The sequence below is a fragment of the Chlamydotis macqueenii genome, chromosome 1, assembly GCF_036417535.1.
Source record: "Chlamydotis macqueenii isolate bChlMac1 chromosome 1, bChlMac1.mat, whole genome shotgun sequence".
NCBI lineage: Eukaryota > Metazoa > Chordata > Aves > Otidiformes > Otididae > Chlamydotis > Chlamydotis macqueenii.
In genome coordinates, this window is record NC_141556.1 from 115,707,327 (window position 1) to 115,733,539 (window position 26,213).

General features: G+C 41.2%; 1 protein-coding gene across 1 annotated transcript in view; it reads right to left on the bottom strand.

Annotated features, from left to right (window-relative positions):
• URB1 (URB1 ribosome biogenesis factor) overlaps window positions 1-26,213 on the bottom strand; it is a 55,971-nt gene that overhangs the window by 13,015 nt on the left and 16,743 nt on the right. The window contains exons 12-30 of the mRNA XM_086764541.1: window positions 25,847-25,997; window positions 23,568-23,690; window positions 20,798-20,910; window positions 19,496-19,615; window positions 16,043-16,159; window positions 15,239-15,377; window positions 14,004-14,174; window positions 13,327-13,523; window positions 12,533-12,757; window positions 11,820-11,999; window positions 9,958-10,813; window positions 8,784-8,985; window positions 8,398-8,575; window positions 7,135-7,193; window positions 6,238-6,431; window positions 4,424-4,534; window positions 4,269-4,332; window positions 2,592-2,763; window positions 1,963-2,065 (exon numbers count right to left, since the gene is read on the bottom strand). Of these exons, the coding sequence (XP_086620667.1) occupies window positions 1,963-2,065; window positions 2,592-2,763; window positions 4,269-4,332; window positions 4,424-4,534; window positions 6,238-6,431; window positions 7,135-7,193; window positions 8,398-8,575; window positions 8,784-8,985; window positions 9,958-10,813; window positions 11,820-11,999; window positions 12,533-12,757; window positions 13,327-13,523; window positions 14,004-14,174; window positions 15,239-15,377; window positions 16,043-16,159; window positions 19,496-19,615; window positions 20,798-20,910; window positions 23,568-23,690; window positions 25,847-25,997 (3,475 nt within the window). The remainder of the gene's footprint in view (window positions 1-1,962; window positions 2,066-2,591; window positions 2,764-4,268; window positions 4,333-4,423; window positions 4,535-6,237; window positions 6,432-7,134; window positions 7,194-8,397; window positions 8,576-8,783; window positions 8,986-9,957; window positions 10,814-11,819; window positions 12,000-12,532; window positions 12,758-13,326; window positions 13,524-14,003; window positions 14,175-15,238; window positions 15,378-16,042; window positions 16,160-19,495; window positions 19,616-20,797; window positions 20,911-23,567; window positions 23,691-25,846; window positions 25,998-26,213) is intronic.

The following is a 26,213-nucleotide window of genomic DNA, read 5'->3' on the forward strand; positions in this document are numbered from 1 at the left end:
TATTTATTTGGAAAACCTTCTTTCACTGAAAACATGCAGTGGAAATATTTTCCATCCAGCTGACCTTGGAGAGTGCGTTCAACAACTAACAAAAAATAACAAGCTATTATATAAAAAAAACAAAGTTAATTCTATGTCTGACATACAGTTTGTTTAAAATACCTTGAGAACCATGATGGAAAAGCTTTCCACAAGATGCTTATCAGAGCTAAAGTTAGACCGAACTTGCCATCTGCCCAACTCCAGACTCACTTTTTACTCAGTGAGCATTAAACACTGTGCAATAAGTCTATGTTTATAAATTCAGCAGTTATATAACATCTGTGCACAGGGCACTGTGCAGCCAGTACAAAGAGCAAATAAATAAAGAGGAACTGGGAATTCCAAGAGCAGCTGACATGGTTTAGGAGCACCATGGGACTTGAACTCATAAATCACTCGGGCCCTTCAAAAATGCCCCTCTTATGACACAGATTCTCGTTCAGCATGGAGCAGTTAAGAGAACTATTTTTCCTCTCTCCAGTTTTAGAGTCAGTCTATGTCGTGACAGCCACTGTCTCCACAGCTTCGCAAGAACACGATGTGCAACAGCTCCCTCAGTGCCACTGCTGCCTGCACAAGCGGTCATCTGCACTGGCTGACTGTAGTGCTGCTGAGGCTGCTCACCAGCCACTAAATCCCTCCCACCAGTTAAAGTGGTGGCCTCCAGGAGGTGCGGGATGATGACAGGTGCATGACATAAGTGCTTTTTCCAACTATTACAGCCAGGTTCAAAAGACACTGGCTGTCCATGCTCTTCACCAAAAACAATCTCAAAAACCCAGCATTAACTGGTACCTTTTTTCCTCAGTAGACTAAAAGACAGTTCTTTTTACTGCTGTCAAAATTATACAGAGCAGTTTACAACTATAGCTAAATACAGGTTAAGAACACATAAAACAGGTACTGTACTGTAAGGATACAGGTGAACAAAGAAGGACTGTGAGTATGAACTCACCGAGTTATCAGCCTACCAATTGCTTCTGATATTATTGTTGTGGAAAGCCAAATCCAGCTGTAACTACACAGTGGTTAACCATAATCAACACAGGGAGAGATAAATTCCTTATGATACTTATGATACTTTTCTCACTTTGATCTTTAAGGGCTCTCTAAACAGTGTGCTGTGAAGTAAAGCAGGGATACGCATATGCAAAGCAGGGTCATGTCAAACAAGAAAAGTGAGTCTAAGCAACTGGCTTTCAAGCAACATGTAGATCTCATCAAACTTTCCAACAACTCTGAGCACAGGCTTCTTCATGACATACAATGGCCCCATGCACCTCTGATGGAAAATTAATTGGCTGAAGCACCAGAAAAAAAAAAAAAAACAACCACACCTTCCAGTGGGGAATATTTCTGTATTGATCCCTCTTACGCTATTTTATAATTACATTGTGCTGGTTCTTGTGATATACAGAACACTGTTTGACAGATCAGAGAACATAAGTCTTTGTCTACTTTTTGTCTCTTCCAAGCTGTTTCCAGTTTCAGTTTAAAAACCTCTTCTCATCTTAAGCAGATCAGTCCCTCTATGCAGGGTTAATCCACCACGTTTAAAAGAGCTAGGGAGCACCTAGTCATCTGGACAAGAGGCAGGAATGCTGTCTGCTGCTATGTTGTTCTATTTCTGAGTAGCCAAACCCCACTAGATATAGTGCATTATTTGGAAAAGTGCTTTAAAAAAAAACCAAAAACACTTCAGTGTCAATTATACCTTGTTACTTTTAAAGTCATTCTGAAGATGACAATGCAATGCAGTAGGTGGTTAAATGATGTATGCCTCTTCTCTCCAAAGACAGGCACAAATTTCTTTGTAGTATGAGCTCTTAGATCAAGAGTAACAGAGCTACAGATGGAGCCAAGCAGCTCTGGTAAGAGAGTAAAATGACACTAAATATCAAAGAGAAACATTCACTTTACCTGGTCTGGTCAGTTCACTAAAGAGCTGAAGCAGAAAACAAGGATCATAGAAGTCATCAAGATTCTTGACACTTTCATCTCTATATAGGGAGTCTTGTACCTCCTGAAACCAAATCCAAACCAGTATTTGTAAGGAACAACACCAATTTCCAGCTTGGTTTCAAACTTCCCCAACCACCTCATCCCATTATAACGCAGCCAATATTAAACCTTGCAAAATATAATGCAACACATGGTAAGGCATGCTTGTGTTTAAATTTGGCTCTCACTATCAGGGTTCCAAAACTATTTCCCCTGACTAGCACAAACAGGTTTAGAAGCATGGTAGCAAACTGTATGAAAGACTGAAGAGAAGCCTTGGACAGTCAACTTTAAAAAAGACAAATTTTGGTCTGACTTATACATGGCAATCTTTGCAATGCTGCACAATCACACTTGCTGATGATATATCAAAATTAATTTGAAAAGTGTTCCTAAATACTTAATTCCAGCCCTCCCATGAATTTAACTTACTCTCCTGATGTAAACAAACGGCAATGTATTACATGAATGCAAGACAGAAATTACTAAGTGAAAGGCTCTTTTGCTACATCAAAAGAAGGACAATTCAGCAGTCTGAACCAAGGCACCTGTGATAACAGAAGACGGCGATGCTGAGGGAAAGACAGAATTGTCTTCATCATCTTTTCTCGATCTAGCAGACACAGAATCTCCTCCATGCTTGGTTGCTGCCATAGCGACTTCCCTAGACTCTTGCAAGTTTTGTGATGCTCCACAGCAGCGGGACCCCAGAGCAGGATTCTTAAACATTGTTAAAAGTACAGGCATTAGTCAACAGACTGCTAGCACTGTGCGAAAGCAATTACAGAGGATATAAATTAGTACTTAAATTTTCCCTTCACTTGTACTTATTATCCTGTGGGAACCTGAAACTAGACCTCGTTTCCCTAGCAACATCTTTTTCATCCATCCAAAAGCTTTTCAAATTCAGTCTGAGGGTGTCTCATTAACCACTTCCTACCCTGTTAATCCAAGTCAGAACTTGCCTTCTCAGAAAAAAACCCACTTTTTTAAGCAAGCTGTAAATGCAGGTAAGTATGATAGCAACTGCATGAAGACACAGTGGTCAAGACCTGGTCAGACAAGGTTGTCTCAAATGCAACCAATATTTCAAACCAGCATCACAGTGGTTCAGTAAAACATAAATCCTTACTCTCTTCCTCCGAGTTGCTCCTTAGACCCCATTTACTTTGTCATTGTGCTTAAAATGCTATTGATATTGTCCTTTATTACACGGGTGCTGCCAGCAGCACGCCTCACTGTCACTGAGGCAGCTGGAGGGACGGTGTTCGGCTACTTATCACCCAGAATCTGAAGGCTCCCATTTGTAACACAAGTTGGGCTCTGCTGGGTTGCATTTACAGCACTTTTCATGAATGTTCTCTATATTCATTCAAACTCTTCAGTGCTAGGATCAAGTCTAACTAAGTGTCTGGCTACCCATTCACTTCAAAGTACAGTATGAAATTGTCTCTCCTTTAAAAAGGCTATAAAAGTTTTGGGGCCTGACTACCTCTGAAATCAGTCTCCTCCTCACATAACACCTGCTCATTTGCAAACACTTTCAGTAAAGATTTATGCAGGATGTGGCTAGTGCCAGAGCCCTGAAAAGAAACTGATTATTTTATACAACACATGGTTCTCTCTTATGAAGCACGTAGATGTACTGCAAGGTTGCACTATAAGGAGAGCTGCAGCCCAGACTGGCGAAAGACAAGGAAGGCATTGGTACGACATTAGTACCCCAAAACTAATAATACATGTGTCAATGCAAGAGGTTATACATCACTTCTCCAATGGCATATCCGTCTCCAGCAAAGCACCAGAGGCGAATATCAGGCCTACAGTGGCAAGATCATTGAAAAGAGCCAGGGCTGCACTGATTAGCAAATCCTGTATCCCAAGGGTACAGGGAAGGGGAAGGAGTCCTACACTAGCAACTTGTGCTTTGGCCTTCATCTATGATGAAATCCCTGCAGCGGGTTCTCAGTATGGAGAGCAAGGGATTACTGAAATAAGACAATCCCTCACCCAATACGCAGACACTCAAAAGTTTGGGCCACGCTCGAGAATTACATTAAGAACAGAAAATATGTAGGAAAAATGTTTCCAAAAGCAACATTCACCTCTAGGTTTGACCTTGCTCACTGTTTACCTCAGTTAAAAATAAGAACCTGGAAAAATGCCAATCGTGAGACTGCTTATTTGCACGTAGTTACTCGAATAAAGGAAGGTCATTGGCTTACCTGGAATTTATAAGACTTTGATTATTCTTCTCATATAACTGAAGCAGTAGCAGTATCTTCTGATCTAAAAAACAAGATAAATCCCAAAGTCAGTCACCTATGAAGACGAAAACCAGCTCTAGTAGGAAGTACCTTTCCCAGCCTAACCCACTTACCTACAGTACTCAGTGTAGCCCCGTAGGCACCCAGCAACACGGCGAGGTGACTGCTCTCACAGAGAGAAGGGCTGAGTTTCACAACTGTCAGCAGTATATCCACCAAGGCCTCTGAAATAAGCACACAGGTTTAGCTTTATTGCTCTCTTAGGTAGTGCGTATATAAATATCCTACACACATGCAACCTCTCTAAATAGATGCACACACAGTACTGTGCATTTTAGATCCAGATCTACCTCTATAAATACCAAAGACCATTTCCCTGACTGCTATCATGCATTTAATTCCAGTGGAAGAACTCTTTTTTGAAGAAGTTAAAACAGTATTTCCAAGCTGGACATACAAATGTAATTGTGAGGTGAGGTTCACAATGTGGCATACTACTCTGCAGAAACTTTCCATGTGTACACACTTGCTCTCTGGTTAAAAAGAAGTGCTATACCCCATCTTACCATACCACAGCTCCCTCCTCTCCTAAAGAGGCATCTTAAATTAGCTCAGGAGTTGCACAGGGTAAAGGCAGACATTCCAGTAACCTCCCCAAGCTACTCATGAAGTTACAGCAAGAACTTTTAAGTTCACACACCAGCTGCAGTAACTTATCAAAATACTTCTACACTGTGCATTTAAACAAGGGTCATCACTGCAGAATCCAATTAGTTAGCAAGATACAGGAACTCTGCCCTAGATCGGAAAAAAATTACCCACTTTATTTTATAACTAGCTGAGAAACAGAACAAATAAGTGATCAGGTTACTCAAATGCAAATAGGGTATCTGTGGCAGATTCAAGACCTGAATCCAGATTTCTTTACTCCCAGTATCTGAGAAGTAAAAAGGTTTTTACCCCTACTATCTACAGGAATATAAAATACACGTCAAAAAAAACATATCGTAATGACAACAGCCTGAATAAATGCACTCTTGACACCAAGTTTCCAAACTACTGAAGTTAGCCTCAAAGAATCCATCTTGCTGCTCTACAGAAATACATTCAAATGGTAAAACACATACAGTATGCAGCAAAACCTATTACTTATTTTTAATTTCACTAAACTTGTGACTTCACAAGAGCTTTTTGCTCTTTTCAGGTGATTTAAAACTTAATTTTGTTTACATGTTGCTCACCGATACACACAAAATGTTATTGACAGGCTGCCCTCAGAATTTCCTCCCCTTTTCTTATACAGCTCCTTCAATCAGTGAATCTCAAAGCCCTGTGCAGTAGGCAAAAGCTGAGATCTATGAAGACTTAATGATCAGTTCAGGATCAGGTAGCTTTTCAGTTGGTAGAGATGAAGAAACAAAGACAATCCTACGCATGAACTATCACCCAGTTTATCATTACTAATGGAAGGATATTCCTCATGAAAGGTTGCAAAATCAAATATACTTTGATTAAGCTAACATTTTTGATACAATCTGCAAAATCAACTTAAAAACTTCCGTATCAACCTGTTTTAAAATGACATGTTTCTAACAGAACCTACATGCACTTCAGCGATCTTAAACTGACAGACTCATAGAAACCAAAACAGGGTTAAAAACCGACCAACCAACCAAACAAAAAAAAAAACAAACCCATTTTTTCAGTAGTTTTAGAAAAGAAAAAAAGCTTTTAAAACCAGCAGCCATAAAATGAATGCAACTTCTGATCCAAGTAGAGGCAGAATTTAAAACTCAATGCTAATATTCTGGAATTTTTTAATAGCTCTGCAAGTATATGTAGGTGGATAGGTTACTGAATGGATAGAATATAATGCAAGGAAGACAAGATTACTAAATATAGTTACAGGGAAGAAGAAAAAAACCACCTCTTGTATGGATGTTCGTGCCATCTTCTTCTCTTGACCTCAGTATGGCTGACAAAAATAGAGAGTGCTGCGTGACCATCATGTGAAGTTTGGAGAGCTTGACTAATTTCTGACTAAGTGGGGATTCTTTCTTGTATAATAACTGAATAGCTGTGTTCAGGACTCTCAAAAATGCTTCATCTCTGTAGCGGTACCTTTAGAAGCAAGAATCACAGAAAAGTCAGACCACAACCAAAAGGAAAGCTGCTTAGAAAAAAAACTGTTTAAGATATGAGAACTTGCAAAGAAAGCAAACAGCAAAACCAATACAATTTTTTTTAAAATGAACGTACATGTACCTCTTTCCCTGAGCTCTTTTGATTTATTTCTTTTTAAGCTATACTGGTACCTTAATTATAAAAAAGAAAGGAGAACCAACACATAGTAACTCTTGTAGCTGCACTAAAGGATTAGGATTTTGCCTACCAACCCTTCACACAGGAACCCTTCAGAATAACACTTCTACCTCCACAGAAGCTACGATTATCCTAAACTACTTTTTATTTCTTTTATTTAAATAGTTTACATTTAAAGGTGAAAGATCTGATTCTGTTTTCATAGGAATTGTATTTAAGAAATACTTTAAATAAAAAGAAAATAAGTTATATGAGCATAAATCTTTTCTATGCCGGTCAAAAAGAAGCTAGTCCACCTGTCTAGTTAGCTGTGTTAGTTATGCTAACTGTAGCACAAAGTCCAGTCTGCCTGCAGCTGTGCATGTTCAGGCTCCAACAAGGCCAGTGTCAAATCTGACTGAATTCAAGGGAGACAGGGTGTTCCCAGCACAGCACAGGACAAGGCCAAGTGAACAAAACTGTAGTTCCTACAGCACCTTTGGTGCATCTCTAAATTACTTACTTGAGTCCTGACTTAACGAGGTTATTCCAGTCATCTGGGTCCACTTCTTCAACAAAGTGCTGTGCATGTAGTAAGTAAAATCAGAAGTTTACATTTAGCACAGAGAGCTTCTACAGATCAAGACCAGTAATTTTTGTTCAACAGACACACTACCAACATGCAAACCAAACACTCAGGTGGGATGATCAAAGGATAACAGGAAAGAAAGTTCTTGGATACAACAATCCTACCTCCTGATTCAAATAAAACTGCAAGTCTTGTTTTGTTGCTCCTAGGGGCAAGGGAGGATATGGGCTGTATGCAACTGAAAAGCAAGCTGGTCTGTACGTACCAAAAAACCCAAAGTTTTGAAACTCTTCATGCCCCAGAAGTGTGAAAGGAATAAATAGTCAGCAAGTGAATGCAAGAGACTCAGGTACCAGGCTTTTGTGTGCCTACAATGTGCTTAAGCTAACCAACCCTTGCATGTGGCAAAGAGAGGTGGCTGGGTGTACGTGTTCTTTACAAAAACTGATCTTCCCTGAAATGCTATAAAGCACAACAAACAACAATCAGGTTTAAGAAGACTGACAGCTGCACATGCCAGCAGTCCCAGTAATAGTGGGTGCTAACCTCATCAGGCCTGCGAACACCATCAGGATGAACACTATGAGGTGCCCCCTCAGGTCCTGCGAGACCCCTCTGCTGTACAATCAACCATGTCCTGAAAGGGAGTCTCACCAGAAGCCAGCAAGAGGTTAAAGGCACTGGCTGCCTGCAGAGACCTTCATTTTAATGTCTCACATGGATCTGCCCACCTTACTGAACTACAAAAGAAACAGTAGTGCAGAGGGAATTATCAAGTACTCTTCTTTATGATCAAAGTCTGGATTTCTATCTATGATCAACCAGATTTCTGCCACAGACTTCAGAGGCCATGGCAGGTGGGTCTTGTCAGAAGTATCTCTATCACTTCTTTTTTTTTTTTTTTTCTTAGAAAAACATCCATTGGTAACCTTTAAGTTTTAACTTCTGAACACCTTGAACTCCAATTTTCAAAGGGAAATGTTAGCAGAAAGCCATCATCAAGAAAAATTCAAAACTACTTCTTATAAAGAATTAGCAGGGCTAAGTTAACCCTGCAAAAGCTATAAAAAGCCCATAGAAGCCATAATCTATAAAGCAGAAAATAAAATCCAATTTGTATTTACCCAAGATACAAGAGCACAATAACACACATGCACACAGTCACATCCTAGCAATGCAGATAGAAAGAAGTCTCACCAATAATTTTTCCAGCCTCAGCAGCATGGGCTTCTCCACTTCTTGCTTGCTTTCGTCTTTACTGCTGTTGTACATGACAATTAACCCCTTCATGCACGCTGATAACAGGCGTCTCCTCCAGGAATGCAGCTCTTCAGAGTTTTCAAGCACTCTAGAGATGGCATCTGCCACTGTCCAACTGCAGAAAGATACTTATTTATCTATTTTTTAATGTTGTAACATGCTTTTTGTATATGTTAAGTATGTCTTGCTGCCAAAGCATAAAGTGACAGATTTTCTGGGGAGAGGACGCTATTATTGGTCACAACATTTGCATGCATGCACATCTATCACAATGCTTAATAGGACAAACCATGTCCTGAAACAGAGCAACTGGATTTGCCTACCTCTCGTTATTTTCTGCTTTCTCAAGAGCAGCAGGAAGCTGCTCAAGGAGGTTTCGCAGCCCTTTGCTTTCTGAAGATGGCAGCAGCTTGGAAAGAATTTGCAGTTTCACAGTGGTCTCAGGTGATGCTTCTGTGTCTTGAAATACGCCACAGAGCTCCTTCCACAGAGCTTTCCTCAAGGCAGGTATCACAGCTGAGACAACTGTTGGGAGAGAGCAGGGAACACAGGTTTCACCATCTAAGCAACACCAGACTTATAATTAAAAAAATCTCAATTCACTTTTCTAATCAAGGCCCAAATTTCTTAGTTTCTAGAAAATTATACTACAGTAGCTGCTAATCCGCTACAGAGAAGTGCACTATGTATTGCTCCATAGCACCATCACGAAGTATTTAGCCTATGTACCAGACAACCACTTGCTACACAGCTGAAACGATCAGACATGGGCAAACAAGGCAGACCTTCAAAAAAGGGACAACATCCTGATAAGAAGCCTTGTCCTTGCATCTCTACCCCACCAACTGCTACAGCCAGCCTGTTTCTGCTGCTATTCACATTTTTATGCATAAGAGAAATTAAATCAAAGTGATCCCGTTCTGTTGACCTGAATCCTAACTCGTAGGTTTGCTGGCAGAAAATTTAAAAGTCTTGTCAATTTAATGCTGATGGTGGTTTGGAAAGTTTTGGACTGCCAGCTTAGGCAGGCATTACTGTAGGAAGCTATATTTGGAGGCTTATTTTAGAAGAAAGTTTTGGACTCTTACACTTGTAGAAGTGAAAGCTTACATTCTGCAAAACCATATGGCTATGATTTTCACTCACTGGATAGTGCTCTGCCTATGCCCGAGAAAAAGTTTTTAACTCCTGTATTAAACCAAGATAAGCATGAAGACAGATTTTTACATGCACAAAGTATTAAACAAAGGCTTCAAAGAGAAAACTGGGCAACAGCAACTGTAAGAGTACTCTGCTTCAGCATAACAGGCAAGCTTTGTTACAGTCCTTTACCTTTTATGCTGCAGAGGTGCTTGTAAGAGAATCATCAGGAGTTAGACACCTAACTTTTATCACCTCTACTTATTGTGCAGAGAATCCAAGACTTTAAGGCCAGCAAGAGCCTATACTGAGAATCTGGCCTCCCGAATCACGAACAGCGGTCAGTTGTGGCTTTACCTGCAGAAGGTCGGGTGAAATCATACGGGTCTCTACATTGCAAATACACATTAATGAGTGGAAGAAAGCTCTCCATGTTTTTCCGGAGGTCCTTTCCAGTGGCACTGCTCAGACACCACAGCTCGAACTGCAGCAGGTGAGTCCTACAGTGTTTTATCAGCATGCCCACAATGGCAAGGGAGGTTTCAGACCTCTGCTTAAGGCAGTGAGCATGCACCTCTACACTGACTGCATGTGCAAGGACAGGCTCGCTTTGGAGAGCCTGAAGGAAAACCTTCTCCAAATCTTTGCTGGCTGATGCTGACATCAATATCCCCAAAGCTTTAATGTGCTCTGTGGATAGCAGTAGTTCTCCTTGTTGGGGCTGCCTTTGGTAGCTCCGTGTGAGGAGCTGCACCAAAATCTGTCCATAGAAGCTTAACTGTTTCCCTTTCTTAGGAGATTTTTCAGATTTCTGAGTAGTCAAGCTCATCTCAGGAAGTTGCAGCATGGCTGAAGTGATCTCCTTCAGCTGAGCTGCAGCCATATACATGTGCAACTCCTCCAGAGCCTCCAGCTGGTGAGACTTCTTGGGAGAGACTTGGCTTCTGTCTTTCCTCACAGCTTGTAGCTCCTTCAAGACACTTTTTGCAATAGCTTCAAAATACTTCGATAACACATGTTTGCGATCCATGCTCTGCAACACTGGGGCACCCATTTTCAGTAGCTGGAGCACACCGGAATTGAGGTGAGCTGACAGGAGTTTCACAGTGACAGGGTTTAAACTGTGCTGAGGAAGAGAACGTTGTTCTAAAGCCAGGAACCAACTCTCCAGTGTAGGATGTCTGAAAATCAACAGAAGTGCATCTTCTAGCGTCTGTAACAAATAGTTGTAACAATATCATGAATGGATAATTATAGTTTGAGGGAAAAAAAAAAAAAACATTCATCTGCCTGTTTTCCAGAGCATGCTTATCACAATTACTGAACACAGAATTGTCTATTAACTGGTTAGAGGATAAAAATATTAACGAATTACAAGCACATAAATACCATTCTTCTAACATTTATGATTTGGGAGGCATACCTTCACTCTACATTCTCCACATGTCTAAGCATTTCCAGGGAAAAACTGTATATTCTGAGGTTTGTCGATAGAATCCACAGAACTGATAAAAGGAGAGCAAACATTCACTCCTCCAAGTACACAGTTTTCATAATCAAGCTTTACATAGGGCTTAGGGAATAGAATTTCTCCTGCAAAGGTGAGTGATCTCTCTCAGGACCTCTCTTGACACTATTTCAGCTTAGGGGTGAGACTGCAGATGATGCAGCTTGGTCAAATCTCCAGACAGTAGTTTCACAACTGCCGGGCCACATACTCACAGTTCCTAAGTCCTCCTCATAGACCTCAACAGCATCTCTCTGCACCAACCTGTTCCCATTCAATACAAGTCTGTGAAATACACAGTGTATGATATCCTGTTCACTCTCTGTCCTTCTGAGGACTGTAGCAAAAGCTACAATAATGCTTCTACAAAGCAGTAATATCCTATTCAAGACCTTTTACAGCAAGAATGTGACAGACACACTTTAATCCTAGCTGAAACTTCAGAAATCCTCATGGCTATTATCAAGTCACAGCACTCACAAAGCCTGATCCCCACTAGATCCCTTGTTCTCTGTCACGTTTAGCCAGTTCCGTATTTTGGTGATCAGTGAAAATAAATCAACATAATTTGTGCTCAAAAATTGTTCACATTTAAGATGATTTGCTTTAATTAGCAGTTCAGCAAAACTTAGGACTATTTCCCTAGAGAATAAATCAAATCAACCTTTACTAACAAGTGAGCTTCTGGCCTGTGTATCAAGGGATTTGGTACCTTGTCATTTGAAGACTCTTCTGTAATCAGAGATTCCTCGTCCATAAAGAGATCTGATTCAGTCTGACATTCCTCTCGTTTCTGCTGATTATCCAACTCTATCTGATTTCCCCGGCACAACAAGCTGTTCAGCAGGTCCACGCAGAGGTCAACAAGGGGAGGACCAGAAGTTTTACTAAGCTGTAAAAATACAGACACCTTGGAAGTTAAGAAAAGAGAAGAATGGGAGCAGAGGATAATTATCCAACAGGAACAAAAATTAACTAAGAACTTTCGGGATTACAACCTTTTCTAGGAGAAGGAATCACTCCCCTCCGCAGAAATCTGATTCTAAGACAAGTCTCAGGGTGCCAAATAAATATTCATAGATTTCATCTACACTGCAACTTTTGGTGTAACACAGGCCAGTGAATTTCACTCTCTGGAAAAAGGCTTCTTATGGAGACACAGGAGCTGGATTAAAGCCTGGAGTTTACTTGCACTATGCACAGATCAGTAAGGTAACCCATACAAAGTAAATCCAAGACCCTTCAACAGTTAGGACTGATGTTTGTTTACAAATTAGGTGCAGGTTTGCCTGGTGCTCTACAGCCTCAGCGAGAGCTGAGTACATAAAAAAGCTGATCCTTAAGTTTTAACTGCCAAGTCATTTATACTTGCTGCACTAAAAGAAAACAAATAAACCCAGAATACCATCAAAATATTGCTCTTACACTGCCAAAGTTCTCCACTGTGGATTTCAGGTATAGCAACACATGCTTTACTCCTAACAAAAGCTGTTCAGGCGGGAGCTGGGAAGCCAAGTCTCTCAGTTTTGTCTGGATATCATCTTCCAGTAAGGTACTGCTTCCTCTCTCATAAGCTTTCTTCAGCAAAGTGGTAAAGACAGAATCCAGGGCCACAGCAGGTTCTTTGCATACCTCTTTGCGTTTTTTAAACTGTGTAAAATGGAAAAAAAAATAAAAGAAAAATAAAGATGAGTATGAGAAATTTCTTTAGCTACCTCTGCTTTGAAATGAGTTCTGTGCTAAAAGCAGGACTGAAGCTCCAACAGCATACCTGTACAGTCCTGCTATCACAGAGCTAGCCAAAGGTGTCCCATGGCAAATCTGCACCTCGTCACTGCTGGGCTAACAGAAAAACACAGCAACTCCTAGCACAGCTGGTCCATGCACTCCCAACCCATACTTGGGTGAACTCCAAGCACTGTAAACTGGCTCCTCAGGCCACACCACCCATTATGCTACACTGTGCCTGATGAGGAGCTGTAGTCTGGGTGATTGCATACAATCCTTGAGCCCTGGTCTCACTTCCCAACCACAGCACAGACTTCTTGTGTCATTAGAGAAAAGTCCTTAAACAAAATTGTGTCCGAATGTGATCAAGAACCAATATAGAATTACTTTTAATGTAAATGCACTTTCTGATGGAAATGTAACCTTAATACAACGTGAGGTTTTACAGTAATACTGTCTCAAGCATTCAAGTGACTTCAGGTATTCCATACCACAGGTTCCTGAGATTGCTGGGGTATCCAGAGTTTGTAGTACTGGTTAAATTGGTAGAGCTGAGGATACTTAGAAACTTTCAGGGACTGCAGATCTTTGTCATAGAGCTGGAACATCAGGCAGAGGGCAAGGGGTTCTCTCTGAGAGTGCAGGAGGTCAGTGAAAACAGCTACAAGATACTCTACAATGTGTGCTCCTAGAAAAGCAAAATAAAAAATGAAATTTCTGTTGACAGAAGTAATCTGCATAAGCACAGACACTAGAGCAACCCTCTTTCCTTAAGGCCTGGGCAAGAGGCCGTTTTCACTTAGAAAAATACTAAATAAGATCAAAAGGTGTTTAGGATAAGCTAGACAAGTGTTCCTGACCCACTGAGGTATCTGAAAAAATCCTCCATACAGTAGTCCTTGTTGAAGTAAATAATCATCCCAGTTTAAGATACACGAGCAGGTTGGCCTGTTTCCTTCCAGACAAGCATACAGCTAACTCCGCTTTACTGTGTCATGCTAAGCTTGTCTGTATTTTGATGGATAAGGACCCCAGCCAAGCATCATGGATCTGCACCTCCTTCTGCTTGCAATGAAGATAATAAAATGTCTCAAGGAGCTCATTGGGTAAGAATGATCTCACTTCCACTGCACTAGCATAGGTGACACAAAAACAAAAAAGTCTGTACCTGTTCCATTTTCAGTTTGAAGCAACAGTACATTCCTGGCTTCTAATGCTGCAGGGACAACAGCACTGAATGGAAATGTTTGGATAATCATGTCTTCATTTAAAGTGAATCCAATTTCTTCATCTAAGCCATCACTTCCCTCAATTAGGACATCCACCATATCCAGGACATCTATTAAGTGAAGAAAAAAACATAAAACAGAGGATTCAGGCTAACTAGAAAACAATGGAGGTAGAATCCAACACTCCAGGAATACAAGAGAAAAAAGGATGAAGGACATTTGTCTAGCAATGCAACGGCAAATGCAACTGTAAAAATCACTGTCTCTTACTGTGTGCTTAACTTCTTGCCTTTCAACACAGCTGTCCAGTTGACAGAAGTAAGGGAAGGGAAGAGGTGTATCACCTACTGCTACCATGAAGGCATTAGGTAAGGACTATCAAGAGCGTAAGTGACAGAAAACGTGCATGGGAAAGTACGAAGGAAGCAGCCACTTCCCCATTGAAAGAACATCCCGAGCAGTCCCTGAAGAGTTTCTCGGCGCTATACGGCCAAAGAACCAGATCTTGGTCATGAAAGAGGCAAAGACAGCTTCAACATATGAAGAAGATACTATGTATTCCATGGCTGACATTATGTCTCTATACTACAGTCGACTCAAAGCAACTGATCCATCTGGTACCAAGTGTTAAACTACCTCAATCATCTTACATTTATGTACTGCAAAATCCTATGCATGGACTGTTAGAGCAGAACAGCTAGCACATGGCAATTTGTCCAGATGTCCACATCTGCAAAATTTTGAGTTTGTCTGCAGCAAGGCTGTGACTGGTCCCAGAAAGCAGAAGCAGCAAAATTCCAGCTCTGTGCCTAGGAGTAGGAAAGTTCCCTGGGCACCCCAGCCCCTTCCTCCTAGATGAACAGATATGAGCCATCCCAGGGAGAGGACCTGTAATAGTTTTCATTTTATTTAGAAAATGCTGCTGCAGGAGCCTGAAGAGAGATTAAAAATACTGTTAAAACGGCATAACTGCATAAGAAATTACCTTTGGAGGTAAACTGATAACTTTGCAATTCAGACTTCTACTTCTGATACTAAATTCAACTGGAGGGCTGAATCCTGTAGGTCCTTAACTACAGAAATCCTACTTAAGTAACAGTCATCAGTTTGCAGATTAGGGCTAGGAAACTTAGCACAGTCTTGGAATTCTGTTGTTGAGGGAATCACCACATACCATCAATGTGAGAGATGGGGATGCTGACGTTATCAGAGTCTTGTTTAAACATATTAACTTGGAGCATACTGGCTTCCTGGACAAGGTCTGCTGCTTTATCTGTATATGGATAGGGGTTTGTCACCAGTTTCAACAGGATCTGTTAACAAAGGTTGAGACAGAAACGTAAGTACACAGGCAAGAAAGTCTACAGGAACTGTATCTTGTTAAGGAAGACTCCATTCCAAAAGTGGTTGGAAGCTGGGGAAGTTTTAGGAGGACAACTTCCATATACTTCTGCAGGAAACCATCTATGTTTACTGCTGTACATGGGACTGGGTCCGATGGAAAAAACAAATGTCCATTGCAATTCTGCACCTAAAGTGCTACCATAGACCGAGTCCCTAGGGAAACTGCAATGAAAAGGAAGCACTGGGCATTTAACATCCTGAAAAGTAAACAGGAAATGTCAACTTTTCTTGTAAAAGATTACAACTTACTCAGGTTTTATAATTTTGGCAGGTACTGCCACATAAAGAAAAGAGGAGGTAAAAGCTACCCCCACACACAACACTCAACCTTTATATCAACAACGCTGTAATAACAGCTTATGTTGCTGGATTTAATTTTCCTCCAAATCATTTCATTGTCCTCCCACCCAAGACAAGAAAGATGTCAGCTCTGTATAAAGAACTACAAACACTACTTTTCTCAGAATTCATTCACTGATCTTTGGCAGGTTTCTCAACAATAGCAGCAAAATAATTAGTTTCCATTAATGCTATTCTTGGCCTTGTTTATCCAGCTAATTTGAGCAGTTGTTACCCTTTCCAAAAATTGAATCACTGCTTCCTTTTTGTCTTCTTTTGTATTATCCAAATGTTCCAGCCAAACTGAAAGTTCCTTCCATGTGTATTCAAACACTCCGCTGTCACGTAAAACCTGTCCAGAAAACCAAAGAGGGGGTAAAAAAAAACCCAAAAAACACCAAAACAAACCCAACCTAAAATACAAAACCCCAGAAAAGCACAGATCTTTTTGTACCGCAACTTCATGTTTTCTTTTCACAGTTTTCTTCTTCTTGGTAAGAAAAAAAAGAAGAGCAGTATCTGTCACTCTCACTTCTTCAGTTCAAGAGGCCTTTTTCTCACTCACGAGGGTCACTCTAACTGCACAACACAGGGTAAAACCGAATGTGTTTTTTAAAACAAAATCTCCCAAGACTGTATCATCTAACCTCATGTAACCAGGACCAAGGCCTAGCATCTTCATCACAGCTGTTTTGCTTACTGTTCTCTTGGCACAAGCAGTGAGAAGCGAGGCATGACTATGTTACAGGTGATGAATGAAACCCGCTGAGCTTTGCCAGACACACACAGACGCTGTAGGCAACAGGCAAGAAGCAGCCCTGGGGCAGAGAAAGGAGGGCTTTAAGAATGACCACAGCAAGAAGCAAAACATGGCTTACTCTCTCACAACTGGGAAAAATCAGCTGAGAGCAACTTCTTTCCACTCCTGTCTTCTCAGAGCCTCTCCTCCTCTCACCTGCTGTCTGCAGCACAAACCCAGTACAACTCCACTTGGTTCCTGCCCTCACACTGACCGTGTGTATGGGATGGATCACATATGCGCTCCATGCAAGTACGCTGCAAACATCTACTCACTGGACCGGGCAATGAGCACATGGCAATCTCACTATGAACATTCATTCCCATGCATTTGGAATACGAGACACCTGAAAGCACTCAGGGCACAGGACCCTACTTCCACACACGCTGGGGCAGCACACACCGGACCAAGAGGCCGCTGTGCGACCTGCAGTGCGGCTCACTGCTGCAGTCTCCCTGCCACTTCGCTGCTCAAGGCCTACGGTGCAAAGACACAGAGCAGAAGAGCCAGCTGCAGCACAGAGCCCCAGCCAGGCCAATCCTTCTCGCCGGTGCGAGCCTGCAAAAAAGCCTCACGTTGGACAGCTTCAACAGAGCTAGTGTGTCCCCTGTCCCATCACGCAGCCTGAAACACCAGGTACGTCCCCTGAAACGGGGGCTACAACAACACTCTCTCACGTATGGGCAAGGAAGGTCCCTCTAAGGCACCAGCCCAAGGCAAGAGCCAGGATAAACACTAGCAAGACTTTTGCTCTAACCACATCAAGTCCTTCTGTCGTCAGCAGTCAGTCAACACAAACTCTCCTGAGGTCAAAGTTGCCTGGACACAGAGCATTTTTTCCCTCCACCTCAGTAAATCTTATTCTTGTAACTTCAGGGGAGCAGGCTACAGTGCTTTAAAGGGGTTGTACATCTTTACACCATTAGGGCAAGGAAAAAAAAAATGCCATACCCTTAAAAATAGCCTATAGAAGGGCTATGATGTAATATAAAGGAAAATCGATGCTAAATTAAATCTAAATCAGGCTACTTGTGTTTAAAACAGTTGGGCAGAGGGGCAGACAGACAAACAAAGAGTGGGTCATGACCACAGCAAGATTGAGAGAGAAGTGTAGGCATAGTCACGGATGCTGTGGGTGGTGAGGTAGACACAACTTTACCATAGTCAAGTAATAGCCATTAAAATATTCAGAAATTTTTGCCCACTTTCATGCTATCTACATTCAGGCCCTTGTCTGAGGCACCTAAATTAGGAACTTGATGACCCTATCCTCCATCTGTAAAAGAAAGAAAGGAGGAGGAGGGAGAAGAGGAGGAGGAGGAATGTCAGAAGGACAATCCAGATGACAGGTAATTTGAACTGCACAGTGGTAGAACTACCTGGCCCTCACTCTCAACAACAGAAGACACCTTGACCAGCTTCCTAACTCTGTCATCTGCATTAAATGACTGTAATTACACAGGATGAATCTGTGCCTTTGTTTCTCCTCACACACAAAGTACAAAGGAAGCTATCACAGCTCATTTGCTCTACATCTACTCTGTGTACACCACCATCAGCTATAAAAATAACATGGCTGCTTACAAAAATCTGACAGGATAATTCATTTAAAGAAAGGAAAAAAAAAGAAAAAATGAATCATTTGAAAATAATTAACTATTTTTGGCAGAGTCTTGAAATAGAAATACACTTGCAGCTCTCATGAAAACAGGCAGGAACAGAATGTGAAATCCAAAAACATGCTTTCTGATTATATGGCACTGTGTTGAAAAATAAGCAAAACACATTCATTAACATCTATTCTTAGCAGCCCTTCTGCTGACATAACTGCCCCAACTTCACTGCACCTGTATTCTCTTCAGAGAAAATGAAATGGACTGAATCTAAAACAGGAATCAGCCAGCCCACGTCTCCACTCAGCAAAAGAATCCAAATACACTACAAAAACTGTACTAGGTAGCTTTTGTTTGAGATACTCATTACTGTGAGACAAAGTTAACCTGCCTTTAATCTCTTGCAGGGATCAAGGGCAACTAAAATCTAATTCAATCACTGTAACTTTGGTGTAGTGGTTCAGACACTACAATTGCACCCTGTGACTGACGCTAAATGCAGAAATTAAATGCAAAAAGCTGTACGCAAACTTGTGTGCCACTACTACTACGGGACACTGCACGAGGAGCCCTGTTCAGGGCTCAGAATGGCTTTTTGATTTTCTCTTGGGGGAGACAGTTGTTTGGTTGGGTCTGTTTTTAATGTAGGTCTCTACCCCTACTTGGATAACTAAAAGATGTCCAGTTTTTACTAGAAGCGACAGCCACTGGTGCCCTCATGAGATCTGTAGTTGATCAGCACTTCTGAAAAGTCTGATAACTTATTTAAATGCACAGAAGGGGATTTTAATTCATTTTTAAGACAAAAGTACTCACTGCATCAGAGCTTGTATCAGACTGTAACAAAGAGGACTATTTTTCAAGACCAGAGCAAACTGGTCTTGAAAAAGCTAAGACTTTAGGAAGGCTAGAATGATGAAGTACAGATTAAATAAACAAGGATGAAAAAGAAAGATCAAAAATAATCTCTTTTTGTTCAATGTCAAGATCTCTACACGTACAAACTACATCAGTTTACTACAGTATCAGAATTAATTTAGCATAGGGGGAGTAGGCAAACACTAAAGATATCTCATCAACTGTTGCAGCAAAATCAGTTCACAGCATTTACTTTCGTAAAATATTTAGCTAACAGCAATTTCCAACAACAGCCACAGAAAATGGGAAAGATGACTGTTGAACACAGAACTATGCAGTAAAGAAAAATTTTAGAGTGCAGAATTTTTAGACCAATGGGATATAGTGAGTATCCTGATATTTCAGAACAAGTACTTACCTTGATGATCAGTTTTTTGGTTGAAATTTTCAGATGAGAATGGTTACTTGTAACAAACATTTTCATCAGTAAATAGAATACTGATTTTTCACCAGATACCTTCTCTGTTTCTGAAACATCCTAAAAGGCAAACATATTAAAATTCCCCCGGTACAGCAACAGCATACAGAATTATGTTGCACTGAAGCAGATAGGTAATAAAAGTATATTATTTTATAGACTTGCCCAAAAATACTAAGGCCAGAGATGAATGGGATCATTTATACTGCTTTGTATTCAGTGAGACAGGAAGATGAGTACAATGTTGTTTTGGAAAGTGGAAGAAGAGAGGGGTCCAAGATAAAGCCACTTTCCTCCCCAGTCATCCATCCTACTTCTATTTCTGTTATCCCCAGGAATTCAGATTTCCTACAAGTACTCTCTGAATTAGAAATATAATCATTTAAAAGACCGATCCCCAAAGAACAGGAAAACAGTGCCAAGTCACAGGGATGCTGAACGCTATCTGAACATCAAGTTACAATCCTTCAGCCCCCTTCCCTGCTTTTCTCACTCACTTGCACCTGATGTCTGACAACCGTAACTCTGTAACATTGTCAGATGTAGCTTTTATCTTTTCTGTTAAAACGTGTCTATACTAAAAGGGTAAAGCCACAAGAAAATATTTTAGCTTCTTTGACAGTTTCCAGGTTTTCCTTTGCTTGCTCTTAACCCTCCTCAGTTTTCTTTTACGGTCAACTGGAAAGGATAGAAAATCTCGTACAAGGCAGGGTCACAGTCACAACACCCATGGGTCTCTCTGCTTCCCCTCAAACCTAGGCCCACTCTTTTTCTCCAGACATGAAAAGCAGGCTCTCTACAGCTTTCTTGTTTTACAGGCCTGCAGTAAAGAAGAGAGCAGGGGCCCTGGAGGTTTCCAGTAATTATGGAAAGCAGGGACAGCCTTAACAAATGCCAGAATCTTCCCTGGGAATGGGTGGAATGGCTTCCATCCGCAGCTCATTTCCTTGGTCTGAAATCTCAGGCTTTCCAGACAAGTGGAAACCAGCAAATTCTCATTCTTGCCCCTCTCCAAGGACAAGAAGAGCTGAAGGAACCTTGTCCAGTGCTCTTCAGCAAGGCAAAAATTTCTGTCAGATGGGTTTCTTCACTAAGGCTAAGACTGTAATTCCTACTGGTTCTACGAAAGGGTCACCTCCTAAAATGTCAGGACTGGGACTAGCTTAAAACCAAGCAGTGCCATACGTAAAGATTTACGGACAATAGGCCAAAGAAACATAAATCTGCCTTGAAGTCTCTTACCTGTACTCTGAACCAGGCAAATTTGTTTGCAGGAAGTTCCAAAGCCACTTTCAGTATATGATGCTGCAGAACAGGAGGCACCTCCTCTCGGAGGCCCTTTTCAGTGACGATACCTCAAGTTTGAAAGCAATACAATCAACATAATTTTGGCATATCTTCCTGAGATTTCAAGAACATTAATCATTTAGGGTTTCAAACCACCACTGTGAGACAAGCTCGTGATCCACAAGTTTTCATACCATGAGATCCCCAGACAGATTATGTTTGCCCAATGTAAGGCTGGAATCCAGCCCCAAGCAGGGAGAGACTAACACCTGCCCTTGGCACAAGCCATTGGGGGTGCATGGGAATACAAAAATCTCTTCTATCAATCCCAGTGACCCTGAAAAACTGTGTCCTACAGGAAGTAAAGAGGATGGATAAACTTGAGATCAAAACACAGAATTTAAGTCAATAACAAATCTTAAGGTTTATACTATTACAATATTTGCTACAGGCAGCCGAACTTCACACTTGTGTGTCTCCCTGCATCACTTTTATCACCTGATCACAATGACTGCTTTGGCACAGCCTCAGAATTATTCACCTTATAGGTCACACAGCTGTGCAGACCCTCACAGTGTGTTCCAAAAACTGAGCTGCCCACACCTTAACTGCAGTTAAGTTACATACAGACATCAGCTGTATAAAGCTTTGGTGTCAGTGTGCTTTTCATAGTCTGTGTAGTATCTTTGTGGTCTACATTAGAGAGAGAACAGTAAATATTAAAAACACAGCATCACTAAAAAGTCTAGCCAACAGGAAGACCAAACAACAAAACTGTACTAGCTGTGTAAAGCACATACTGCTACAAGGTAGAAAAACATGCTGCCTTTGGAGTGTATGTTTCAATCAGAATGAGGGGAAGGAACAACAGAACTCTCAAGCTGGCATCTGAGGGAAGGAAGTTTCATTATTAATTTATATCATCATTTTCTACCATATTATCTTTCATCAAAATTAATATCCAGGCTCACTTCATCACATTTGCTTGAGAATGACACTTTTTTTTCCATCCTGTTCAACTTTTTATTTCATACTGTAACAACACATACTATCGCAGAGATTTCTGCCTCACAAAAAGGTCTCCTGCCTTTTGTCCATTTTAAAAAAAAGACCAACACAAGAAATAATAGGATAAGCAGGATATACTATTTGGTGAGTCACCAAGTATACAAACCGATTAAATATGCTTTGACAGAGGGAGAAAAAACCTCACACACATCACTGGTGAGGCTGCACCTCAAATACTGTGTTCAGTTTTGGGCCCCTCACTACAAGAAAGACATTGAGGTACTGGAGCGCGTCCAAAGCAGAGCAACGAAGCTGGTGAAGGGTCTGGAGCGCAAGTCTTGCGAGGAGCAGCTGAGGGAACTGGGGCTGTTTAGTCTGGAGAAAAGGAGGCTGAGGGGAGACCCTATCACTCTCTACAACTATCTGAAAGGAGGTTGTAGCAAGATGGGTGTCAGTTTCTTCTCCCAAGTAATAAGAGATAGCACGAGAGGAAATGGCCTCAAGTTGTACCAGGGGAGGTTTAGATTGGGTATTAGGAAAAAATTTCTTTGCCGAAAGGGTTGTCAAGCACTGGAAGAGGCTGAGTCACCATCCCTGAGGGTATTTCAAAGACATGGAGATGTGATGCTTACGGACACGGTTTAGTGGTGGACTTGTCAGTGTTAGGTTTTCAGTTGGACTCAACGATCTTAAAGGTCTTTTCCAAGCTCAACAGTTCTATGATTCTATGATGTTTTCCCCTAACAGACTTTAATTAAGGCATTTACATAACTCCCATTCTTATGCATTCAAGACCTGCCTAAAACACAGATAGTTGCTCTAGTTTGGTGGCCTACAAGCTCTGGTTGCCCACAGACAGCAATGATGCCCAAACAATATTTTGCTCTCTCCTCCAGTGTCAGTTTTAAATGGCAGCATTGGACCATCTTGCCCACAGTCCATAATTAGTGGCTCATCATCCTTGCTGCATTAGGCAGGTACAGAAAGTCTCTGTTTACTTCTGCTGTAGGAAGAGGAATACCCTCTGTGAACACGACATCAGAGACAAAAATAGAACAACATTGCTGAAGTGCTTCCTCATATAGATTTTCCACAGGAGATAATACCGTACAGAATACTGTTCTCCCTGCACACTGACAAACTATGATAAAATAACTCAAGACATAGCAAATGGAAAAAATACTTGAACGTTAAAAGATTTTCCAGAGGAGATTGCTGAATCGGTACGAGCTTCTCCCTCACACCAAACTTTCTGTGAACTATCCTGTTATTAAAAAATCTGTATCATTGCAGCTAATAAGTTTGGAAATAACTTATATCGGATTGTTGACATAGGTTTAGGAGAATCACACCCTCAAGTCTCATTAAGAGTAGGACATAAGTCTTCCTCAGACACATTATAATTTAAACCCCATAAAGACCAAATTTTTGCAAGAATACAACACACAAAGAGGAAGACTGCAGTGCAAGTCTTAAACAACAGCCACTTAAAAGAACTGAGCATAGCACAGCAGCTACGGAATTTAAGAGGGCAAAGTGCCAGAGCACTGCAGAAATAAAAACATTAAATGCCCAGACAATGAAGAAACTAAAACGGGTTACTTTTAGAAAACAGCTCTTTCTCTGTCTACACAGAAGAGCAAACATTCCCTTCTGATGTGGACTTTGTAAATAGCCAGAGAAAGCAATGGAGCTAACAGAAATACCCATCACATACCTTTTAGCAGTTTGCTAAAATCAAAGTTGCTCCGTGCTACCAAGTGGGGCACAACCTTCTGATAAAGGCATATGACCTGAAGCAGTGCAGCTTTCAGAAACAGTGTCTCAGCATCATCTGAACCTAAACAAAATGTTTACATAATTAGTTTCTCCTTCCTTTATACCAAGAGAGCACAGCGTAGCACCTACATCATCAAACGCGAGATTTAATAATTACATTTCAATAGACTTGCCTATGAAATGATCAGTTATCTTCCTCACTAACAAGAAACAGAAAAAAAAAAAAAACAAACCATGGAACTCCCAGTTTCCTTCCCCAACATTCCTGTGTGAATACTTTTAAAACTAAATCAGCTTATTCAGTGCTTAAATCGGCAGCTGCCACTTCTACTTTGATTCTAAAGCGCTGATACATACAAAAGACAACCTCAACATTTTAACACTCACTATAAGAATCCAGTCAGTCTCAATGCTGTTCAATTTGAGGCTGAACAACACAAGAACTGAAAGAAATAATACAGTCACGCTGCTGGTTTCCAGGGACACTATTTTTACCTAATGCCAGGTAGGTTTGACTGTGAAATACTTTCTCAATGTGACCTTCTGGCAAGAGGAAGACAACAAACATCTGTATGAGAGAAACACCAAGCCCAGCTAAAGTAGCCATTTACTTCTTAAGAAAAGCTATTTCAGCACCTAAATATTCTTTTAGTATATGACATGAGGATGCATAAAAGCTACTTGTTATCCAGTCATCAATTAAAGGAAGCAAAATAAATGAAGGGCATTTTTCCTGTTAACTGAGTCTTCCTCAGGTAGCTATGAAGAACCAGATGGATACCACGCATAAACTTTGTCTTTGTTTGCCTGAGGCTCAACTCCCACTAAAAAAAAAAAAAAAAAAAGACTTCTTTAGTGGCCACAGTGCAAATAAAGCTATAAAAGGTGAGCTGAGAGTACGTGACTCATTCTAGTATGCAGAGAAACTACTGCTACAGTACTTCAGAGATTAGCCACTTCACTGGTTTCAGCAGGCACTCTACCAATAAACAGCCTTGGAGTGTCAGCGTTGACAACTATTTTGCTGCCCAAAGACACAAACAGAAGGACATACACTGAAAAACTCTCTACTGCAGGAAGCCTCACTGTGAAATACGGCCTGTGAAGGGCATGGAACTGGCTGTAGATTTATCTTCAGTCTACACGTAAAACATCGCAGGCTGCTAGCCAAGCTACATAGGGTACTAAAACTTCCAGTTCCCTGCAATGGGACTATGAAAGCAAGTCCTTCAGGAGGGACATTGATTTTGAGAGAGGAAAGCCAAAGCCTTCACTCTGACCCTCTCTCCCTTTTCCAACACTTGTACATTTCTACTCCTGTGCTACAGCAACACAAGCATTTGTGTAGCCACAGTAACTAACTGCTCAAAAAAAAATCATCTCATGGTAAAATAACTTGGCCAAACTAAAATCTCTCAAAAAAATTAATTTTCAGGCATATCGGTGTCCCTGCTTGTTACATCATGCAGCTGCAAAAGACTCCTACTAGCATAAAGGGTCAAGGACAAGAGGGTTAAGTTCAACACATGGAATCACAGAGTCCTGTACAGAAGAAACAACCCTGTGCGCCAGTACACACTGAGGACCCCACAGCTGGAAAGCAGCTTGACAGAAAAGGACGTGGGGGTCCTGGTGGACACCAGGCTGAACATGAGCCAGCGATGATGTGTCCTTGCCGCAGAGAAGGCTGGGAGAGCTGGGACTACTAACCCTGGAGAAGGCTCAGGGAGATCTTATCAATGTATATAAATATCTGAAGGGAGGGTGCAAAGAGGACAGAGCCAGGCTCTTCTCAGTGGTGCACAGTGACAGGACCAGAGGCAACGGGCACAGACTGAAACACAGGAGACTCCGTCTGAACATCAGGAAACATGTTTTACTGTGAGGGTGGCCAAGCACTGGCACAGGCCGCCCAGAGATGTCGTTCAAGTCTCCATCCTTGGAGACAAGATGACCTCCAGAGGTTCCTTCCATCCTCAATTATTCTGTGACAGCAGAAAGGCAAACTGCTTGGCAACCTATTTATCAAACTGTGTTCTAACACAATTCTGACACTAGTCAGACTTAAACTGCCCAAAGGACTGAACAAAGGAAAGATGAATAGTAAATGCACAAGTGACATCTGGACTCTGCTGAAGATAACTATCTTACATGGAACAAGGATTCACATCCACTCACACACACATAACAAGGGGTAACTCCACCTGCTTTGCCTACCATGGTGTTCAGCAGTTTCTGCTGTCTCGGTCATTGCGTTCACAGTGGAGATATCGCTTTCCCTTTTCTCTTCTTGGCCATCAAGGTGTTCTCTCCCTTGCTTCAGAAGGGACTGCCAGACAGCCACTATATTGTTCATGTCTGGTAAAAGCTAGAAGTAAAAAGAGTAAATTGCAACAGCTCTCCTGCATGAGACAAAGCTATTGTGATAAAAATATTCACAACCAACCAACATGAGGACTTGCTGCTCTTCACAAAGGTTGGAACTGATCTTGCATGCAATTGAAAAAAGATTTGAAATCAAGTAGTGTACTTTCACTTCTGCAGAACATAAATATTGGAAAGAACACTTTATTGAAAAAGTTTC